At 39.8% G+C, this 18279-nt stretch overlaps 1 protein-coding gene across 8 annotated transcripts in view; it reads right to left on the bottom strand.

Moving 5' to 3' along the window:
• Positions 1 to 18279, bottom strand: part of EBF1 (EBF transcription factor 1) — a 383907-nt gene that overhangs the window by 342854 nt on the left and 22774 nt on the right. For all 8 annotated transcript variants that reach the window (XM_082724997.1, XM_082725001.1, XM_082724998.1 and 5 more), the window contains exon 6: positions 15793 to 15861. In XM_082724997.1, the coding sequence (XP_082581123.1) occupies positions 15793 to 15861 (69 nt within the window). The remainder of the gene's footprint in view (positions 1 to 15792; positions 15862 to 18279) is intronic.

Raw genomic sequence — 18279 nt, 5'->3', positions numbered from 1 at the left:
TGGCTATTTAACCAAACCTCAAGAAGACTTTTCTGGTGGAACTCAAGAGTCTTGCCCAAGCTACCAAGGATATCTACACTGGGGGGATAGAGGTATATCTATACTGGGGGGAAAGAGGGTCAGTAAGCAAATGTTCTGTTAATGAATAAAGATCCCACATTTCAATCCTGAAAACTCTCATGTTGTTTTAGGCCCACCAGCACAAGCATAAAGCTAGCTTAATAAACCATAGGATGTGAAACATCCACCGTGATGGGGCACATCCAAGAAGTCCCCCCTGAAGGGGACCTGTGGGATGCATACAGTTCACCCACGGCCCTGTCTTGAAACCAGACAGATAAAGCTGTCTGCTGGAAAACTGAGATTCCCTTTCACTTTTCCACAATTGCAAAGTTATTTGTGCGAGGCCCCCGGAATCATTTATAACTGAAAGAAGAAGAGAAGCCACCTTCAAACTCCAGTTTCAATAGGTCTGAAATCCTTCTGGAAACCCAAAGCGACTGCACCATTTTCTATCCCCAGAGAATATGAGCAGCAGATAAAACTAATCCAACCCAGTGGAAAGAAGGGTCACTGGAGAGCTTGGACTGACTTCTTAGTAACCTTCAGCCGCTGCCACAACTTTCCTTTCCCCATCATTTCCATGTACAGTAGAGCTTGAATTCATAATTCATACCCTTGTTTTAAATCCCCACCTTTAAGGGAACTTGTAAGGAATACTGACACCTTTGTATCAAAAACAACAACAACAAAACAAAACAAAAAACCTCCCAAACTGTTACAGGAAAAGCACTGAGGTAGAGTTCTTTCCCCAACAATCAGAAGGCTGCATACCTGGTATATATGAGCTGCTAGTTCTCATGACCTCCTATTCCCCAGTGAACACTCCAGGGACATGGCTATTCCTACCAGGGTAGCCACATTTCAATCTGACCTCCTCACACAACTTACGCCTAATTTCTACAATATCTAGCTGGCGAGTGAAGCCCAACGGGGACTCATAGATACAAACAAAGGCTTGCTACAACCACTGCGTGCGGGAAACTGAGGAATACCGACGCAGTCTTCTCGGAGCAGCAGACAGAAAACACAAAGACATAGACTGTAACACGGTTTCCTGAAATTAAGTATACCAAACTTCCATGATATATCAAAGAATCAGACCTAATTCTGCCCTTATTATCTTGGGTATGTCATGATTAATGTTGCAGAAACATTTTTAAGCCACTGTCTATCAGCAATTTGGTGAAAGCAAAAACTAACGTCTCACAAGTAATGTTGAAAGCACCATGATTTGAAAGAAACTACTATTAGTAAACTAAACTGCACTCTAAATAAAGAAAATTACTGCTGTTAAGACGTACTGTTCTGAGAATTATCAGGAAGAATACCAAAACGCGAACACTGCTGTATATAAGAAATTATTCAAGTATGCATTTGAGTAATTCTGCATTTTAATTTAACCCTTTGAAACATTAATCAAACCATGGCTAATTATAGGAATTAAGGAATTAAACGATGGAATCTTCTAAAAGATATTATTTAAAAGGCAGTTTATACAATTACTTGTATAGATGTTTGCTTTAAAGAGGAAAACAGTTCTACTGTAATGAAAAGGGTCTTAGAAAATTAAATTAACAAGGGGGGACCAGGCTGATATGAAACTAAATTAGCATCAAATGCAAATTACAGGGTACTTAATGGTAGAAACAGGTGCAGAGAAGAACCCTAAATGAGATAAATGAATAAAACATCCCTCTCCACAAATGTGGAAGCTGACACAAAGTCAATGATATGAATAATTCAGCAGCCTCCACACTGCTGTTGAGGTCAGCCTGCCTTGACCTTTGAAACAGGAAGTAAAATTCAGTTCAAATTTGAGTGACTGGAAATATAACAGTTATTTGTTTTTTATATTAAAAAACCCACAGAATTTTCCTTAAATACAGATATAGGAAAATGCGAGAGAATTACAGTTTAAACTAAAGAGACATTACATAATCAAAGTAGTTGGTAAACAAACAGAAAATTTTAAAAATTGTTAGATAGGATTTTACCCAAACCATGTTTCAAAATATGGAAATTCTAAAAATAAAACAAGTAAAATGGGGCTCTATACCAGGGCTGGGCTTACTGATCAAACTCCCTATAAGAATAAATTTCTAAATTTTTAAGCTTTCTTCAAGCTATTTTGTTGTGTTGTTGTCAATGTAAACAATATTTTTAATTAGCCATGTAGTCTTATTAATAATACAAGGGAATCTCTCACATTTGTAAGAAATTTTTGTTAGATTTTTAAAAAATCTTTATGAAGCTGCTGAGTTTTTTAATCCTTCAAACCCTGATTTAATCAATGCTGCAGCCCCGAAAATAGTTTATCTTATAAAAATGCAACCTGAGTTCTAAAAACAAATCATTCTCTTAACTGCATGTCTACTGTGAATTTAAGTCTTTTATCCTTTTTTTTTCTTCTTTGCAGGCTTCAAAAGTTATTTTGTACAGTCAACTAGTGAAAGTACTTTTTTCATTTCAAATTGAATTTAGTGCTGCTAGAGATTAACATGGAATGACAACAAACCAATTTCTACACGCAAGAAAGACAGCAAAATATATATGGAATATCACCTCATTCTTATTTTATAGGATGGCATAAAAGATGTTTGATAATAGCAGTTATCTCTGCCCTCCAATTGGTTCTATTAATGGGACCCACAACTTGGCTATCTACCTTTCATCTATCTACTGTACTTGTCAGATGAAAGATTATGTTGAAAGATGAGCTTAATTTTATTTTCTAGATTTAGAGAGGGTTAAAGCCACAGACACACACACACACACACACACACACACACACACACACCAGCCATCTATGAGAGAGCAATGGTAAACTAGATCTACAATATAATTACCATAGGAAGAAGTTTGAGCTATGCTTCTGCTAAATCCAAGTGTTCAGCAGAAGCAAAATTAAAGATGCAGGGTGGTTTTTTTTTTAAATTTTATTATTATTATCATCATCATCATATCGGCAAAATCACTCCTCACTCAACGTTTAATAAAGGGTGATAGACCAAACATTGCTGATTTGGGGCTTGGCGTAATGACCGACCTGAGCAAAGGTTTGTGTACAAAGTGGCTCCCCATTAAATGGGACTCTGTGGAACCAGCTGGTTCTCATTTTGAAACAACCAGTTTCTCTATCCCCAAGTGCTAAAGAAAATAATCCCTGCCATCTATGACTACACACTTTCACAGAGGCAGCAATGAGAATTTGATTGTGGAGATAATTAAAGTCATTCCTGGAACTTCCATGAAAAAAGAAGTGGGGGGGGGGGAGGTGGGTCGAAAGAAAGAATAGTCAATGATAGTGTTTGAAATTAAACTATGACAAATCATTCGGAGTGCAGAAGAGGGAGCTGGAGCCCCCCGCCCCTCACAGAATTTACTTGAACCAGCTCTGTTTTCTCCTCCACTCGGCTGCTCCAGGGGGAGGCCCGAGATGCCATTAGTCAGGGCCACAGCCCCCAGCGTCCAGCTTGGACACAGAAGAATTGAAACCCAGCCCAAGAAACTCCCTCTGGCTGATGACGCGTCATGAGGAGATATTTCTTTTTTAAGTTTCAATCTTAAATAAAAGAGCCAGAGAGGAATCCATCTGGATTCTCCAACAGTCACCCTGGGTTGAGCCGAGATTGTTTTAACATGAAAAAAGAAGAGAAGGAAGAAGAAAAAATCAAACAGTTGAAGGCATTCCTCTCAATCTCAGGGAGAGCTGGTTTTTGTTTTTGTTTTGTTTTGTTTTCTGTATAATGCCATGCTGTTCCGTAAGAACCCACGCTTAGATGGCCCGAATGACATTCAGCTGATCCTACAGTCCCTGCACGCCCGTAGATTTCATGGGCTTTGGGGGGAAAACGAAAATACATGTAATCTGTCTGTCTGCACTATCTGCCTTTAACAGGAAGGAGACATGGGGTCAATGAGGACGATCTGGGGCCTCTCAATTAATCTGATTAGTTCAGCACCTTGCTCTCATGAGTGGCACCTTATCTTGGAAATAGGGGAGAACTTCCTTCCTCCAGTAGACGCAGGACCCCCCCTAAAGCCATAACGATACAGCCTATCGAATGTGAGTGGCCTCTGCTTCTCCTCCCTCTTGCCAGCTAGCAGGTCAGAGAGCCCAGCAGACGTGCTGCCTGATTGGATTTTGTGTCCTAAGGACAGGAGGCAAGCTCCCGTCTGCCCAGGTGGCCTTGGAGAAGGCTGGGAAAAGGGATGCCCTGTGGGCAACTTCAAGCCCCTTCTTTCAGAGTCAACCAGGCACATGATGGGATTGAGGTGGGGGACAAGGGGGTTGGGGGAGGGAGAGAGAGGAAGAGAGAGTGGGGGGGGGGTGTGAAAAGAGAGAATTCATTAACCCTTCAATCACTGGAGTAACATGTCAATGTTACCTGCCTAAAAGAAAAAGGGGTCAATTCTTAAGTCTTCTAACATTATATAAAATGAAGACACCGCCAAAACATGTTACCCTAATACTGACTTCACCTTTGATATAATCATGGGAATCAGAAAAATTGCCATACAAAAATAAAGCTTTCTCCCAAACTCTCTGAAATCAGCTTGTTTGTAAAGGATGCCCTACGTGCGTGTGTGAGTGTGTGTGTTTTAAGTGCACATTATCGTGTGTACCAGACACAGTAGTTAACAGACTATATTCTTGAAAATGTGCTTTGTGAGAATGTCAACAGCAGGGTTTTTCACTTACTTGTCTGCTCTGTGATTTACTTGATCAATTAAATAGTTAGGCAACGAGGGGATTTGCATGGTAATCGTGTGAAGATTAACATTTTTAAGTGTAACAAATTTAATATTTTATCTTACATTTTCTGTTTCTCATCATTCTTTAATGGCAGTGCATTTTCACTTTATTGTGTAGTTATAACAAGCCTGTCTTTATGCAGAGCGATGAGACCACCAGCTTCAACAACCACATTTCGAGCTCCTTTCATCCTTTCTTTCCTTTCACAAAAACATACCCCAAGCACTCACTACCCGGCAGTGGGGCACTGTGCTGAGTGCTGGGGATGTAGCGGTGACCAGCGCACGCAAATCATGGCCCTCTGGGGCTTACAGTCTACCTCCTAAAGAGTTCACCTGCCTCAGCAATACCAGAGGGAACTAAAATTACAATTTCAGAGCTGGAAAGGATCTTAAAGAACTCTTCATTACAGCCCTTGTTTTAAAAATAACGTCCATCTTCTTTGAATATGATCTGTGTGTCAGGTACTATGCTAAGTACCCTCCATGAGGCTTCTACTTATTCCTCACCACAACCCTGTGCTAAGTACCCTCCATGTGCATGGACTTATTCCTCACCACAACCCTGTGAAATAAGAACTACTGTTCTTACCCTGATCTTACAGATGAAGACACTGAGGCTTCACAAAGTTCAGTGATCTGCCCCGCAGCCCTAGAGTCAGCAGTGGTGGAGGTGGGATTTGATCCGAGGTTCTCTTGACTCCACAGCTTGTGGTCTTAACCAGTGTGTAGACTACCTTGTAGGTTGTGATAAAGCCCCGAAGTTTGCCCAAGTTCAATACCACTGAGTAAAAGCTAAAAGGCATCTTCATTGCAGGGGTATTTTTCCTCTGATTACGATCCCCATCTAAGATAGCAGTCTTCTATTTTTTTATTAATATATTCTTTGTTTACCATTAATATTCCAAATTATTGGTTTTTTTTCCAACTCGGAGGCACTGAAAGCTGCATGAGGGCAGAAACAATGTGTATCTGATTCACAGTTACATCTCCAACCCTGAAAGCAGTGACTGGCATAGAGAAAACACTCAATGAATTCTTGTGGAAAGGAAAAAAAAAAAAATGAATGAATGACTCCTCATCCAAGAGGACTTAGTTACCATGATAAACTAAAGTAAGGCAATTCTGCTTAAAAGAAAGTCCCATGGCAATCTCCACATTAGGAATAACAATCCAAAAAAAAGGAAAAACAATCCACACAAAATATATTAAGTTTGAATTGCAAGCACCTGATAATGACTTTAGGCACCCCGCTGTGGGCTAGCTATATTAACCCTCACAATGCTTCAAAACTGAAATGACTCTTCCCATTTTAAAGATGGGAAAGCTGAACCTTTCTGAACTTTCTGAACCATCTGAGGCTCAGGTACTGGTAAGCAGCAGTGAGGGAATCTGATCCTCAGCTAACGGAGTCCGGAACTGATGCCTGTGCCATCATACCCTGCCCTGTCCCAGATTTCTCTTTGCATTAGTGCCTGTTCCCCGCCCCCCCCCCACCGTGAAACACACAATGTTTTATTCATCAAAAGAGATGAGGACATGAGAACTCAAATATTGTCCCAGCCATGGGCTCAACAATTTACAAGTCATATTATTATTATCTTTAATCCCAAAGTTAAGTGCCAAATCTCCTAAAGAAAAATTGTTTAAATGCAAAGGTTTAGATTAATGCATGGGACCAAGGATGAAGGATGGATACCAAGAAAAATAAGTGAAACTACATGAAATACTGAAAACAGATTTTTTTTAAAAAACTAGACCATTGAGGAGGGGAAACAAATCAGGCTGAGCACTGAGAAAAGGGATTTCTAATCACTTTTTGTCACTAATAAATTTCCTTGGGCTGGATGCCTCAGTTTACCCACTGTGAAATGGAGTTAACTTGTGCCCTCACATTTGTGCAAAGAGAACTCTCTGAAATATTATTCCATAAACATCCCTAAATCTTTCAAGTACCATTCAGATATAAGCAACTATGACACTCTTAATTGGTCAAGGATTTTGTTTTGTGTTACAATTCTTGTAGGCCAGGATTCAGAAGCAGGTCTCTAAGAGAATATAGGAACAGCCAGAATAGGTCATTCCCACTCCTACAACCACAGAAAGGACTCAATCTTTTAAAGATATTCTGAGGGACACCTGGGTGGCTCAGTTGGTTAAGTGGCTGCCTTCAGCTCAGGTCATGATCCCAGCGTCCTGGGATAGAGTCCAACATCAGGCTCCTTACTCGGCACGGAGACTGCTTCTCTCTCTGCCTCTGCCTGCCACTCTGCTTGTGCTCACTCTTTCTCTCTCTCTCTGACAAATAAATAAAATCTTTAAAAAAGAAAAGAAAATTTGATAGAAAAAAAAGATATTCTGAAATATACACCATTCATCTGAGATTATAATCTGGCTTTAAGAAAACACCGAAATTGTAGAGAAACAAGAGTTTGCGACATTGTAATAGTTTTAAACGTAACTTTCTTTTCTAAAGAACTTTCTAATGAATACAAGAGACTTCTCATTTTTCATGTTTGTTTTTGTCTTTGTAAAGACTGTGTGTGTGTGTGTGTGTGTGTGTGTGTGTGTGTGTGTATGCACGCACGTACTTTGGGGTGTGAGGAAAATCAAACCTGATACAGGACGAAGGTTCTTCAAACTAACTTTACATTTTGTGAGGAAACTTCACCTTCACATCCAAGAGTACTAAAAATGGTGTTCTAAGACACTACTAACATCAGAATACCAATAAAAGGAAAGCATATTTGAAAATAGGAGAAAACTATTATTCCATAGAACAGCAATAAATGAGTTGCAAATAGGATGATTATCTAATATTCAGATAAAGTGGGGGGAAAAAAGCATTAGTCAGGGGCACCTGGGTGGGTCAGTGGGTTAAGCTTCTGCCTTCGGCTCAGGTCGCGATCTGAGGGTCCTGAGATGGAGCCCCACATCGAGCGCTCTGCTCAGCGGGGAGTCTACTTCCCCCTCTTTCTCTGCTTGCCTCTCTGCCTACTTGTGATCTCTGTCTGTCAAATAAATAAATAAAATCTTTTAAAAAAAAAGTTTTAAAAGCGTTAGTCAAATCATGGTTGCTCTGGAAAGACAGAGGAGGAAACAACTTCTGACCATCTGAAAAGTTGTCAGCCTGAGTGGAGAGCACCGTTCAGGGCAGGCAGAGTACTCAGGGCACTGGCAGCATCCAAGGCCATACGGAAAACCAGCAACTAACCATGGAACAAAATACCCTAACGTTTCCCTTTGCTCATTTCCAGTTCATCGATTAAGAAAGACGAGGAAAAGTTACTTCGATCCCGAAATGCCATGTTATGAGTATTCACACCCTCCAGTAGGGCCCATCTGGTCCACCCACCCCCCACACATCATACCAATATATGGTCAGTCGAGCAGCAAGTGAGCAAAAAGTTCTTGAAGGATTCTTGGTATTGATTAAAGGGCATTTTTTCTAAACCACTACAAACTTTCCATGAACCAAAATCTGAAACTCTCGCCAAAACTCTCTACAATGTGTACAGCGACCGTGTCCAAGTTAAAAATGCAATGTGCAATTTGATTGTTATTGTCTCTTTTTTCTCTGCCCTGGCACAGAAAGTGTTAAAGAAAACAATAAAAGAACAAGTAAGTGTACAGGGTAGGATTTACTGGCATTTACTTTTAATCTATGGTCCTTCACTCTGTAGCGTATCGGGCCTCTGTCAGTCCTTTTTCCTCCTTTATACTTCACGAGGAGCCCCCCATGCTGCTACTGAGAGACAGAGCCCAAGTGTCTATAAGCTTTTTGTCAGGTAAAAAGAGAAGAAAAAGGAAAGGAACAAGAGGAAAAGCAAAGCTAAGAGGCATCTATTAGATGTCACTAGGCTTTTGTATTCATGTCAATGATTCAGGATTAGAGTATTTGAAATAATCTTATTGAGAGGAATCAAAAGGCCCACCGAGTGAGAGCCTGCTCTGTAGCATATGGCAAAGGCACGAACAATATCTTATTAAAGATGTGTTGGCTAACACTATTACTTTATATTATATTACAAAACTATTGTGCCTCCAACAGTTAGCGGGATGGTATAGTTACCGAGTGCCATTTTGGAGGTTATTGTGTGGGATCAAGCTATATAATTTGCCAGCTTGTCTAGTTAAGTCTTTCCAAGTAGGGTTTGCAGGCAAGTTTGGAACTGAAACGAAGCACTTCACCTTCAAAAATAAAAATCCCCAAAGCACAGCGAAGACCACTCGGTTCCCACTGAAAGTAGAGTATATGTTACACGGATGAAACGCCGGTGGCATTCTTTTCCCCCCGAATCAGGTTCATTAAGTTTGCATCATTTACCATATGTGACCCCATCCCCCATTGAAAATATGCAGGGTTTTTTTTCTGGCTTGATTCCCCTCCCCATGAAGAACACACACACATACGCACACACACTCAGCTTCACACTTTAGCAGGATTAAGGCAATTAAAATTCTATTACAATAAGTACTGTAACATTAAAACCTTCATTTGCTTCTGGACAAAGGCTTGTAACTGGAGAGTTTGCAAGGAAGATTTATCTTCATCTACCCACACCTTTAAAGCCAGTAAGCTACCAAAAACAAACCTGTACTGTTCACCATATTTCATTGATTGCAACTGGAGTATTTAGGTCGCTGTTATATTGTCCAGAACAGGATAAAGTTACCCAGTTTGTAAAACGAGGGCTAGGGTGGGGGAGAAGAGAGAATGAGGAATTAGCACTCTATTTCAGATAATACTTCCCACCAGTTAAAATGACCAAAATACCATCTCTTTATATGAAGGAAACTCTAAATGGACTTTTTAAAATCTGGTCAGGTCTTCTTAGAGAGTTTAGTCAGGTCCCGGCTGTTAGAGAGGAGTGAGGGGAATTTATCAATGGAAAGTTGCCCTTGGGGAGGGTTTTGGGGTTTTTTTTTTTTTTTTCATTCTAAGCAACTTCAGTTAGAAAAGTAAAAGCATATTTAATATAATGATATATTCTCATCACAAACTGACTATGCAAAGTTGCTAGATGACACACAGGGGACTTTGTACTGCTTTTCTGTATTTTTCCAAAACTGTCACAAAAGCAAAGTTATGAGGACATGGGATTAAAAACCCCCACCACAAGCACACACACACACACACACACACTGCTGATTCTCTGAAGCTTCGTTAAATACATTTCTTGGAAGTTGCTGCCATTACTTCCTTTACAGGAAAACCACTGTTGTTCATTATACAGTGTCTGCAGTAGTATTATACCATGTAAAAGTACTTTGCATTATGATATATTGTCAGCATATTTGAAATGCATGTTAATGCATCCTGGCTGTGTATTTGGGAATAGCTGATAGCAAATGGAATACAGACTGCTATTAGCTTATTGTATTTGCTATTTTCTTATCACGGTAGCAAACTGCACACAAATGTACACGGCTCATCTCATATTCAGAATGGTATTATCTGATATGTGATAAAATTTAGAGTGATACTCTCTCACATAAGTCTCATTGCTAATAATCACATAGGAATTCCCACTGAGAAAACAAATGTTTAAATACACTAGGGTTAATAAACAATCATAAATTCAGGCTCCATGTCAATGCTGGCTTCTCACGTTTGGAAAAATGCAAACCTCTCTATCCAACCGAGAAGACAGCAATTATCCTGCCTGGGGCAATTTTAAAGGGTGAAGTCCTCCTCCTTTTATTTTAACCGAGCATTCAAGGTTAAGAAATCAGATGGTATAAAGACTTATCAGAACTCCAAGAAATGCATTTCTACCTCTGCTTGTTCATGCCCCAGACAGCAGTTTGTGTATCTTACATTGCGATTATGTGCAGTGGTTGGCCCTTCTAAAAACTGGGTAGAGGCCAAAATAATAAGAGTTGAAGGGTCAAGGAAATGAAACTCTGAGGAAAAGCCTCATTTGCAACAAAGTATATGTTATGTTCACAGAGTTGAGGACTTGATAACACACCCCACCCAACTCTATGGGAATTCTAAAGTTTTACTGTTGTCTTCCCGTTATATAAATATATCGGACCAATTTCATCAGGAAATTAAATGTCAATAAGACAATACTGGACTTTTCTAAAAAGTTCAGTCATAGTATTTAGACCTCTCCATTGAAGAACAGATCTTGAGAAAAATTTCTTCTCTGTACAACCCTGACATTGGCTTTTCATATGCTGTATGTCATGTAAATTCAACAGGTAAAATAAACATTGTATTATTTTCACTCCTGAACATTCTATTTAAGATAATAATCATAAAGCAAATTCAACTACTGTTCCTTAAATGAAAGTGATTGAGATATGGAAGATCTTTAGATAATCCTGGAAAAGACAAATACAGGCTTTTTTTTTTTTTTTTTTCAGGACCCCCTTGGGTCAGTGTGGCCTGAAGAGCCATAATTCTAAACAAATTGAGTTTTTCATGTTATAAAATTCATGTATTTTTTTTTAAATGTATCACAAGGCTTACATCTCAAACATAGACCCAGGGATCTTATAAATGGAAAAGAAAAACAAATCTGTTAAAGTTATAATAAGCAAATCCAAAATGTTTAGAGATATATTAGTCAACAGGCTTTAAAAATCCATGTTTATAATACCAGCCGCGGAGGAACTCAAAACGTGCAGGCTACTCAAGCCCTGTTACATCTCAAAAGGACTATGTCTAAATTCACATGAGAGAGGAAAACATAATCTGAGGAGGAATCTCACCCTTTCTTATTTCTATCTATTAAAAGAAAAATATTCCACATGTTAACAACCCAGGATCCACAGTGCAAGGACATGAAAAATTGGGCACTTATTTTGTTCCTATACTTACTGGTCTATTTCATCAATCACACTGATCCTACATTGAAAAACCAAACAAACAAACAAATATTGAGCCGTACCCTATCCTGCCCTACCGGAAATAAGTACAGCTAATCTGGCCGAAAACTTCAGGGCTCTGTGCAAAAGGAACCCTATCGTATAACTCATATAATTTGGAGAAAGAAATGTTTTTGTAGGACCATCTGTATTTGCCCGTATCATTGCTCAAAGATAGTTTAGTGAGTGAAGGATAGGAAAATAAAGAGTTTTGTGAAGCAAATCAAGAATGGACGGTAACCTTAACCAACCAGATACGGTATAACAGTCTGCACACTTACTATATTCAGTTCAAGTATTTATAAAGAAGTTTCTATGTAGAAAAGGGAAGATTTTTTTAATAGATTCAGAAAAACTGGGTTCCCAATTCAGACTACCCTGTGTGACTTTTGTCATTACCATCTTTTCTGATTCTTACAAAGTAAACCTAATTAAGAACCTCCCTCATTAGTCTTCCAGAAAAATTAGCACAGCTTATGCTAATTACTCCTGCAAAATTTAATAAACTCGTTGAAATGGGAATAGTCTAATGAGGTTTTATTTATTGAACTAAGATAACTCCAAGGAAAAAGGTTAGGACACAAGGATATCCAATGTGGTAATAAAACTACAATTTATTCAATTTCTAAACATGAATTTTATTGCAAACCTTTTAAATTCAAATATGAGTTACTGAGTGAATATGTTAAATCAATCTCCACCTTAATCTAATAACAGCAAGTCAGTTTTTGCTTTTTACTTTAACAATAATTACCACATTTACCTCAATGATAATGAAATTTGCTGTTATTAGTTCCTGGTCATCGGTTATTAAACATAACACACATGACTTTTTCCATGTCTATGCAGCCCAAATATCTGCATCGCTGGGCACATCCTGGTCTTTATAATTCTTAATCAAGCCATTTGGCATCAGGCCGAAATATAACCTGGCAGTCAACTCCACAGGCACACTTTCTACATTTACAGAAATCTTCCTCTAAACTTTTTGGGAGTGACTTCACAAATTGTCACAAATGTAAAAAGAATTTGGGTCATATTTTTCTCACTTTGTGGCATGCTCTTATAAAAGAAGGAAGGCAAAAACCCACTTTCTAAATCACAACATGCAACTGCTGATTTTGTTAATTCCACCTTTTTGATAGAATATGCCAAGCTGATGTCCCCAAATCACTGGCAGCAAAAAATACAGCCAAAATTTAACACAGAAATAGCTTAGCCTGCACCATTGCCGTATGACCAGAAAACCTCTTCTATCTATCCTATAAATAGTTTTCCTGTATAACCACTGCTAAAAGTCTTTTGACTGATAAAAATAGCAGTGTTCTTCCAAAATCCGAAGGACAAGCCAAGGGAGCTAAAAATTTTTGGTGCCCAAAAGGTGACTTCGTGTTAAAACTATGCTAAATCCTAACGCAGTGATTGCCTGTACCTCAAGCTCCATAATTGCATATTGTGTGCATCTTGTAAAAACAGTTACTGTTGCTACTGAATGCAGGCCCCATAACCTATTTTTGCAAAATATGCAGAGATTCACATCCATAAATCTGAAAGCAAATCAAACCCTAAGCACGTAACGCAGATATTATGCAATCGGTAATATAGAATCAAATTGGAAACTATGAAATTCAAACACGGTTGCCATCATTTTTTTTTCCCTTTGCTGCAATTTTATGGAATTGAAAAATCTTTTCTATTTTGCCCTTCCTCGTGTGAGTTCTTTTCTTGTTGTTATTTTCTTCTCTCATTGTTAAAAATGAAAGTTTCACATATCAGCAGAGACAGGGTTGGAGCTTTTAAAAACCTTTGGCAGACTCAAGGACAAATAAATTCTGAAAACTCGGATGCAAATAAAAATAGCTAAATGGGGTTTTGCATATCAGCTGGCATCACTGCTTGAAAAGACAGTTCATGGGAGACAGTGGCAATCGCCAGCAAATAAACATATGTTGAGGTTTCTGCAGATCCACTAGGTTTCAGCCGGTTTTAAAACACTCCTCTCTTAAGAGACCAACATTGGCTACACAGTTTTCTACTTTGTCAAACCAAAACGGGAAAAAATGAAAAGGAGAAATGTCATGAGTAATATCTCTCCAGCCACCAACAGTATAAAGTGCATACTTATTTTGCCTAAATTGTTTGAACTACCCCAGCCAAGGAAAGGTTTTAAGTACCCTACTGGGACAGATGCTAGACGGCAACAATAGAAGGCACACTAATGCAATCCAGGTAACACAATCCTGTTTCAAAAACACGGGCCGGGCTAATTACAGCGCTGCTGAGTCAAGTTTCTTATGCCATCGCAACCCACAAGAACAGGTCAAAATCAAATGTTATTCAAACCACAGTCATATCAACCTTCCATATCAGAGTCACGGCTTAAAACCAAATGAAGAACTTAAAAGCTTAACCCATTCACAAGCAAAAGAAGTGTTTTCATTGCGGGTGGCAAGGTCCGGTGCTTGTCATCATCTACACCAAAAGAAACTGTGCGGCAGAACAGAATGCTAATAGTTTCAAAGTTTGGGGGACTATTTGGGCTGGTCCTTTGATCAGAACACTTTCTTTTTAACAGAAGCATTAAGAAAAACTTGCTGAAAATGGTATTTCAAAAAGATGGCTTTAAATAAAACAAACAGCATAAAGGTTATATTTAGTTTTGACCTTTTTCATTTGAAGACTTCTCTTCCATTGCAGAAAAAAAGGAATTACTCGAATGGCCCGTCTGCTTGCGTAGATAAACATACTGTTCCAGCCCTACAGGTGGCATACGACCTCACTGCACACGAAACGTCCATGTGTATTAACTTTGAATCGAGTCTATTAATACTCAGTTATCAAGCAAAGGTGTTTGTTTGGGGTGAACATCAGAGAGATACTTGGTTAAAATATCTGATTGAAATGTAAGCTTTCTAAAGCTAGTTGGCAATCAAAATTGGGTTGAAGCCTGGAGAATCACATGAATCAAAATCAACAAATCAATGTTTTGACATAAATTACGATGAAGCTTTTTCTGTTAACTGAAAAACAATAAAGTACCTTTACCCCAAAAGGTAAAGAATTGGGAACACAGATATATAGGAGTTTTTTTGTTTGGTTTGGTTTGGGGGGTGTTTGGTTTTTTTTTTTTTTTTTTTTTTGTAAAAATCATTGTTACCAACCCAAAGAGGAACTTTTGTTCAGCTGTTAATTTCCTCAACGAGGGATCAGTCAGTCTAATTTGCAAGACGCTTTTCCAGCTAGTAGAGGGTGCGAGCTCTTTCCCTAGCTGACAATTGACTATATCTATAAACCTTCCAAGCCATTTAACTCTCAATGAATAATGCTATGTAACAAATGGCTTATCATACATGTTTCCATACAATGAATTTCAATAATTAAAATGTAAAATGAATATTTGGAGTGCGACTTCGCATAATATGTGCACACACTGACTCCAAATTGCACCAAACAACTAAAACAGATTTATTGTTCTACAGTGATTTACTTGGCCATGTCAGATTAGTAATATGGATCTGTTTAAAAACACAATAATTAAGACAAGCAGGATAAATTAATCAACCTACAATACAGTAGGAGCTACCATCAAACGCCGGGAGATAACAGGAGAAAGTCTTGGTTCACAGATCTCTTTAAAACTGCTTTTATGCATAAATAAAACCTTAAAAATGTAGATGGATTACGTCCAACAGAACTACTGTAGCTAAAAGTGATAATGATTCAAACATTTTTCAAATAGAAGTTAAATATTTATAAGCACCCAACCACATTTCATAAATCACAAACTATTATTATTTTATTTCTGTAGCTTCCTGGCACAGCATGAGGATTGAGCCACAGAAAGTCAGGAAAGAAAAAAAACATTCCTTTAAGAGCATGAATCAGACAAAAAACCGAGGCAATCCAAGAACACGGGCCTCCAAAGAACATTCCATATGGTTTTCCCAGGAATCGCAAAAGCTCGACGCAGACTCGCCATGACCAACAGGCACATTTCGGCCACGTGCGTTCCCCACCCTGGCCCGTGAGCGACACAAGGCAGGTGTTTCATTATAATGAGGAATAAGAATCCAGTGAAAGTAGAGTGGTCCCTACCTGTCAATTATCACTGGATCTGAGGGAGTCTCATTTCGGTTGCCACAGCTCTTCTTGTCACAACAGCGGCTATGGAGCAAAAGCGAAAGGATTTAGTACAACCATTACAATGTAAAAATCATCATTTAGGCAGACAGAAGGCTCAAATTGCTGGGTTGCAAATGCTAGAATTACCACAAAGCCATACCTGGCAATCAACGGATCCCTGGGACAGAAAATTCTATGTGGGTCGTCTATGGGTTAATGGCCAGGCTTAACCTCTCCCCGAACAAAGAAGGAGGGAGGAAGAGGGACTCTCCTGGAGCCCCGACTGACAGCCCTAAGATGGGGTCTCCCCATCACTGCCCGCCCTATTGAAGAGTTCACTGTGAAATGCATTATTATTACCTCTACCCAATGAGAATATTCAGGGTTGTGGGTGGCTCAAACGTTCTTCCCTCAAGATCACACTAATTGTGTGGAGCGCGTCAATAATGAGGTATGAGTGATTTCTCCCCCTCCAGTCATTCTGTATTAAATGGATTCCTTTTTCTTCTCCTTTCCCTTTCAAGGGAGACGTTGCCTTCAACCTCAGCCTGCCCAAAATCCTAAAGCTGTAACTGTTTGCTTTTGAACCATTCTCATGAGAATAAAAGTACAACATAATAATGAAGACGAAGAAGAGGCGAGATAAAAGAAAGTGGAGATCCACATGTTGTCTGGCTTCTGTGTCCTGTGCTGGACACCATTTAAGTTTTCTGGACGTATTATGGACAGTTGATCCAAAGGCTAGCACAGAACTCACAATGGAGGCCCTTAATTAGGTTAGAGAAAAAGCAGCCTTGAGCAAGAAAAGCACCCACTATCAAAATCCCACCCCAGCTGTGACGAAAAGACTGTCCGTTTCTGTAAAACTGGGATGCGTCTGGGGGAGGGGAGCAGAATTAAGGTTTTTTGAAAATTACCCATGGTCAGTGGAAAACTATCCATCTGAGACTTGTTGGCAAATAAAATATGTGCACACTGGTCAGTCTACACCCAGGGGGACACTATAAACCTCGTGTTTGATCAGTCAAGGAAGTGAGGAAGTTATCCAAGGGTTATACGTTACCACGTGCCACAAATAAAATATGCACTTTTCTCCCTCTTTCTTACACAGGCACGTGCATACACACACACACACACACACACACACACACACACACATTTTACTTAGTGAATCATAGGACCTAAATTTAGAAAGCTGCTGGAGAGAACCAAACATTGAATTGAATTTCATTTTCAGGACCCAGAAATATACTCCTGGATAGAGAGCCTTTCACCAAAGTTGGGAAGTCTCTTTCCTAACTATATATCTGAGAAGAGAATCAGCTTCCAAATTTGGTGTTAATTCTCTTTGTCTCTCATATCTTCGGAAAGCAGTAGTTAAGAACCGTATCTCCTTTGTCAAAGCCCCAGATGAAGTTCACTCCATCTACATTTTGGCCTTTCCCCTTCTGATTCAAAGAGGACTATTTTCTTTTAGGCTTACATTTAAAATACCAGGACTATGGGGGCTAGAAAGCCCAAAGTATCCCAGTGCCCACGAAACAGAGGAGGAAACAAGGGAATGAGAAGCGCAGTCATCGGAATGCTTGCAAAAAAAAATAATAATTTAAAAACGAAACTCCATCATCCCTTAACTCTAATCCCCTACACGTCCACTTCAAGGGCCTGTCAGAAGACAGCACGGTGGTTAACAACTCCGGCTCCAAAATCAGAAAGAGCTACCTGTACCACCTTAAGCAAGGTATTCCACCCCACAGAAACTTCATTTCCTCATCTGTATGATGGGACAACCACGGTGTCCACCTCTAATGAGCAGGGTGCAGATTCAGTGCAGTCAGGGTATAAAGCTGGGCTCTGCGACTGGTCCTGCTAAGTGCTGCATGAAGGCCATCACCACTCCTTGCTCCTGCCTCCTCCGACCTCCTCTTCCTCCGAACCTGAGCAAAGCTGCTCCCCCGCTGCCCCAGAAGCAGCAGGTCTCCAACAGCTGCCTATCAACACATCCCACGTCCTCTTTACCCAGGGACAAAACCAGCGGATGGGAAGGCCCAGTTCTCCTCATCATTTTCCATTCCCCCCCACTTCTTTTCTCAAACAGTGAGTGGGCCATGCAGGTTCCCAATGGTGGAACCCTCACCAGGTCCTGCCCAGACTCAGTGTCCTCCAGGGGCTCGACCCCCCCAGGGATGGCTGCTTCCAAGTAGAATCTGCATGTCCTGCCTGTCTCTCTCTCTCCTCACGGCCATCACCCCAATCCACGTCGCTTCCACTCTTCACTTGGACTTCTGCAGTAGCCTCCCATCTAGCCCTGCTGCCTCCACTCTTTACTTCCTAAGACAGCCAGAAGGCTCTTTTCAAAATGTCAATGGGACTGTATCACTTCGCTGCCTAAGACCTCTTAATGGCTTCCCAGTGCACTCAGAATAGATCTATGGTGAGCCATGATGCCAGACTACTGCC

The sequence above is a fragment of the Mustela nivalis genome (assembly GCF_964662115.1).
Source record: "Mustela nivalis genome assembly, chromosome: 3".
NCBI lineage: Eukaryota > Metazoa > Chordata > Mammalia > Carnivora > Mustelidae > Mustela > Mustela nivalis.
The sequence above is the reverse complement of the archived record's forward strand: the minus strand, read 5'-3'. Positions and strand labels throughout refer to the sequence as shown.